Raw genomic sequence first — 5,493 nt, forward strand, 5'->3', positions numbered from 1 at the left:
GTGCTGCTAATATGGGGCCTCTTTCAAGGGCCCAAAGCGTCTGCTTGACATCATGTGATCTTATGAAAGTCTTCTGCTCTACCATCCTCTGATACCCCTTTTTTGTTGTTCTTTAATAACTAAGTTCAAAGAACAAGTTTCCTTAATAATTTTCTTTTGTCTCTCAGGCATGAGATGATGTCATGTACAATCCTAAATTTAAGATACTTTTGCTTCAGATACAAAATTAAAAAAATAGGAAGTTATTTTTTATATACAATATTAAGTGAGTTTATGCTTGCAACAAGAACAAATATGTTGGAAATGGTGTATGAAACTTCTTTTACCTATGAATAATGTTGATTCTTCTAAGCCCATTGGCAGATATTTTTCCTTTTTTAATCACAAATTTAAATTTTCAGAAAACAACACGTGTCATCATTGCATCTATGATGATTAAAGAATTTTTCGGCACCCCGGGTTGCCAGTTGGCGGACTACAGCATATTTTATTTAATTCATCGTCAAATGCGCTCGTTCCTGTGTGTGTCGTCAATCTGGCAACATGTGTGTGCGTCAAGTCTGAGGAGGAGGGGCCGAGTGAAAAAACCCTCTCCAATATTTTGAATTTGGACTGCGATACCTAGCTCAACCACTAGTTGTAATCCTACATACAGCACCTTTAAATTTTACATAAAACTAGCAGATACCCTGTCATTGTATGGCATTCATACTGTACAATGTCATTTGTTTGATTTTAATCAAATTTTCCTTTATTTCCAGTTGTAGTTGGGAAGGGAAAGGTGCTGATAAAATACAGTTTGCTCAGTCAACAGTGCTAAAAGAGACAAATAGACCTAATTAAGTGAGGTTAATGGCACTTTTGCCAGAATAAAGCAAGCATCACAAATACATTCAGCATGACAGATCCACAGGCCCGATCACCTGGAGGTGATCAAAGGTCAGACGTAGTCGCTGCATGGACAGGCATTGCTGTTGACACATTGGGAGAGGTGGTTGTGTGATTTGGATCTTCAGTTGAGGTCAGTCACACGTCGCAGGGAGCCCATGGTAGGGCTTGGACTGCCCCACTCGATGTACCTCCTGTATTCACCAGGGCGCAGGAAAAACTGGCGGCCAGTGTAGTTGGGGTGCTCGTGGAGGATCCAGTAGCCTTCCATGACATTAACTGAAGAGATGTGCCCATTGTGGAATCGCTGACGTAGATCAGGGCAATCTTCATTCAGCTCCATTGCCTGACCACCAAAATCGAAGCGCTCGAAGATCTTCATCCTGTAGTTTCCAGTGTACTGGGGAAGAAGTAATCAGTGTTATATAAAAAATAAAAATATTTATTTTTAGAAAAAGTTTTCTCCAAAAATGTAAGTCATTGTTGCCTGACATGGCAACATTGGATCAGCCAATAGTGTGAGTTTGGGGTGGGACTCTCTATTCAGCTGACCAATGGCAGATGAGGTGAGTGAGTGAGAAATCTGTTTGTTCTCATATAATATAAACAAATTAAACATCCCAAACTTTAAAGACAATTGAAAAAAAGAGGCAATTGCAAATTATTCGAAGAACAGTCATTATTTTCACAGAGCTAGTTTGTCATGCCCTAACCAGCATAATTAAACTCTTAACTTGCTGATGCAAAGTAAAAATGTTTTCCTATCACAATAAATTCTTTTTAAATAATTCTGTTTTCTGCTTCTATTGACTGACTGTACAGTACAGACTCACAGGAGGAACCATGCGGCAGGAGCGAATGCAGTCGTTAAATCCAGCCCAGTGCTGGAAATCAGGGTATTCACCCTTGGACAGTATGTACTGGTATCCAGCGTAGTTGGGCTTCTCATAGGCCACCCAGCTTCCACTTTCTATTCGGATGGAGTTGCAGCGAGAAAAGTGGGCCTGCATGTCAGCACAGTCTTCAGTGCACTCATAGTGACGGCCCTGGAACTTTTTGTCTTCAAAGAAAGTAATCTGTTGGATGGATGTAGAGAAAGAAAAATACAGGATTAGAGGTACACTTTAAGTCTGAAGTTTCACTTTTTCTTATTTCATCAGATTTTTTGTAAGAAGTTATATAGAAAATCTGAATAGATCTTTTTAATATTACTATTTGAAAAGGGAATATTTTATGGTCTGTGTTATTTTTTTTTTTGTCTTCTGTATGGCACCAAAGTCTACACTATACAGATTTAATCTTAAACATCTTAATCTTCTCTCTCGCTTCATTGTTGGAATGAATATTTTCTATAGAATATTTAAAGCAACTGAACATCTTAAGATGCTTGGAACCATGGCATTTTATAACAGAATAGGATGGATACAGTCAAGAACACTTTTGTTTTCTTTTTTTTTCTTTTTTTTACTAAGGTTAAACAAAGCTGAATTCAGGTAATTCATTATTTTATTTATAAAATACACTCCCTTAAAAAAAAAAAAAAGAAAAGAAAAAAAAAACTGTGACTGGTACAAAAGCTAAATGCTAAATGTTTCTACTGTATTTACCCCTAAATGGTAGACTACATATTAGTACATTAAGGGTTGGGTATGTATTATTACTTTAAAAGTACATATCTAAAGTGTACATATTAGTATCTTTTGAAAGGGTTTTGTATGTTTTTTTCTGAGAGTGTATCCTTAGTGTAAGCATGTACAAATATAACTCAGATTACCATATAATTCAAAGAAGATATTTATATACCAAATATCTTTTAATCCAGAGTGTTATTTTATCATGGTTTTTCAAAATGTATTATTTAAAAAATATTTACTTCTCCATTAAAAAAATAACAGCTGTTCTATTTATTAAAAAAAAAAAAATCATATTTATTTTGAAGAGTTTAAAGCATGCATATCCTAAAACCACAATGTATATCATTTACAAACACAATTTAGTCACTTACCTTGGCCATTGTGACTGTTCTCTGAGCAGACTAAACCATTTCTGAGGTCAGGACCTCTTTATAGACCCGGCATGGATCAGGGCTTTGTGTGTGACTCACAAAACTCTGTCTGGTCAGCAAAATGTGTTCTATAGAGTAGTTGCGACTGTAGTTCAGCCAGTGTGTGCCCCCCTTTGTGTCTTTGCAAGCTTTTTCTCTCTCTCTCCCTCTCCAAAGACAGCACCACTGCACTTTTCAGTGCTTGACAAAAAAATTTGCAAACTCTGCTTTTAGTTGCTTCAGGGCTTTACATGTAAATGCCATGAACTGGCAGTGACACATAAATGAAGATAAAATGCTAATATGAAACTGGGATATGAAGTGATTTCATTGAAATTGTCCTCTCAGCTTAGCACAGTTCTTTTTTTATCAGCTTGATTTATGGTTTGGAATGAGAAATGAATTCTTCATCCACATCAGATTGTTGAGTTTGGCTTGAAACTGACATGCATGTCTTCATTTTGATGTGTACTGGGCAATGGATCAATGGATCCTTATTCAAAAAGCAACTGGCAAGCTGAAGAAACTTTCTGTTTCCTACGCTACCAAATAATTCAATGTGTCATGAAGAAAAGCTAGCATACAAGAACCATTTTAATCAGTTTTAAAGTCTTTAATGGTCATAAAAAAAGACACAGTTTACATTAAACTGCTCCTCATTCTCCTAAAGGAGCCAATCATGGGGTTCATGCAACCCCATTCGCTGCAGGTTCTGTACTCTCCGGGCCGCAGGAAATACTGACGGCCTCTGTAATTGGGGTGCTCGTAAAAGATCCAGTAGCCCTCCATACAGTTAGAGGAGTAGATGCCGTGGTGGCCAAAACGGTCGTAGACATTGGGGCAGTCATCTGTGAACTCCATCATGTGTCCATACATTTGAGGTCTGTTGTAGATTCTCATGCGGTAGGCACCTCTGTACTGTTGTGTGGGGAGAAAAACAGCAGTTAGGACTTTAGAGGAATCAATAATCAGGGCAACGCTGAGACATTTGAGAGACCAGTTGTCAGAACGTTTGGGAGAAAACCTTGAACATTCTTGATGTCGCTGTTGAGACTGAGCCTTTGAACATGACTTCCTGCTGTAAACGTGCAACTTTCAAAGATTTGCAAGTAGACGTTTAGTCATTTTTGTTGAACAAACTCTAGTGACAGTGTCATGATTCTTCCACTGCCAAAAACAGAGATGAATGGAATTATGATGAGCTGCGCAGTCATCTGAGTGTGTCTTGCTCCATTTCAAATAACTAAATCTCCTGGTGGACCTGTGAACCTGTTTTTTTTTTCCCCTGCATAAATGAATTACTTCAAAGGGCTCATTGATTGACGTTGCTTTTTTTAAAAAAAAAAAAAAAGGTGTCTAACTGCGTGAAATAAAACACATCAGTTTGATTGACTTACTGGGGGGAACATCTGACAAGATCTGATACAACTGTTGAAGCCCATCCAGTGGTGAAAGTTAGGATACTCCCCACGGCCCAGGACGTACTGATAGCCCATATAATAGGGCTTCTCATAGGCCACCCAGTGACCCCCCATGACCCGTATGGAGTTGCAGCAGTTAAAGTATCTAAAGGTGTCACTGCAGTCAGCAGAGCACTCATAGGAGCGCCCCTGGAAGTTGGCGCCTTCATAAAAGATGATCTGATGACAGAAGGAAAGAGTATGTTACCAAGGAACAGAGGAATAATCTTTGGAAGTGGTGAATGAATATGCTAATTTTGTCCAGTCTTATGTGAAAGTAACATAGAAAGCTGTAATGGCTAAACTTCCACGGATGATCTTCTATTCTTCTATCTAGTTTGACTTTTAAAGTTCATTTCAGACTATATGGTCTTCAGGTTGTTCCAAGTCAGGGTGAAGCTCATGTCCCTAATGTAGCAAATAATGTCTTGTCAAAATACCAATTCTAAACATTAAGCATCACTCTAACTAGAAGCTACAACTGTCAGCGCCTACCTTTCCCATGGCTGCAGAGCAGGATGTCCACGCCTTTCTGCCGTACTGCCATCGAGGTCCTGGTGGACCTTTTATACTCTTCTATGGACGTATACACACTACTGTCAGAAGCACGTCACAGAAACCAGAGTTTACCTTTGAAAACATCACAGACCTTTCCATTATTCTTTTCTCTAAAGACAACTAAAGCCACACTCCCATTATTCCCGAATGCTAGAGTTTACCTATACAAATTCCCCTCACCTCATGAGCCTTACCAGCACACCAAGCCTTGTTCACCCATGACCTTGTGATCTGCTCTTTTCACAACTGGCCACAAAAGGATCAGGAGGCATTATAACAGGCCTTTCTGTATATGGCACAATGTGTAGTAAAAAATGGCATGTAAACAAATTTAACAGAATGCACAAGTTTCATTTGATTTAAATCAAAGTTCCCTTTAAGTAACCCTAAAACAGTAAGTTTTCAAGCTCGGGTTCATGGACTCCCAGATAGGCGACAGGGGGATGCTAGGAGGCTTTCAAATTTTGAGAAGAAAAGCTTATATACCTGTCAAAATTAACATGTTAATTAATCAGTTAATCGAGATGTATATTAATCAATATA

General features: G+C 38.4%; 2 protein-coding genes across 2 annotated transcripts; both read right to left on the bottom strand.

Annotated features, from left to right (window-relative positions):
* Nucleotides 1-728: 728 nt before the first annotated feature.
* On the bottom strand, nt 729-3,038 carry crygmx (crystallin, gamma MX). Its single transcript, XM_019073854.2, has 3 exons — nt 2,894-3,038; nt 1,722-1,964; nt 729-1,288 (listed from the first exon to the last, which is right to left on the bottom strand). The coding sequence occupies exons 1-3, from the start codon at nt 2,900-2,902 to the stop codon at nt 1,013-1,015; spliced, it is 528 nt and encodes a 175-aa protein (XP_018929399.1). The 5' UTR covers nt 2,903-3,038; the 3' UTR covers nt 729-1,012.
* A 492-nt stretch (nt 3,039-3,530) lies between these two features.
* crygmxl2 (crystallin, gamma MX, like 2) lies at nt 3,531-5,026 on the bottom strand. Its single transcript, XM_019073888.2, has 3 exons — nt 4,888-5,026; nt 4,330-4,572; nt 3,531-3,850 (listed from the first exon to the last, which is right to left on the bottom strand). Exons 1-3 carry the CDS (start codon nt 4,894-4,896, stop codon nt 3,572-3,574), a joined length of 531 nt encoding a protein of 176 aa, XP_018929433.1. The 5' UTR covers nt 4,897-5,026; the 3' UTR covers nt 3,531-3,571.
* Between the last annotated feature and the right edge of the window lie 467 nt (nt 5,027-5,493).

Source organism: Cyprinus carpio, chromosome B12 (genome assembly GCF_018340385.1).
Source record: "Cyprinus carpio isolate SPL01 chromosome B12, ASM1834038v1, whole genome shotgun sequence".
NCBI lineage: Eukaryota > Metazoa > Chordata > Actinopteri > Cypriniformes > Cyprinidae > Cyprinus > Cyprinus carpio.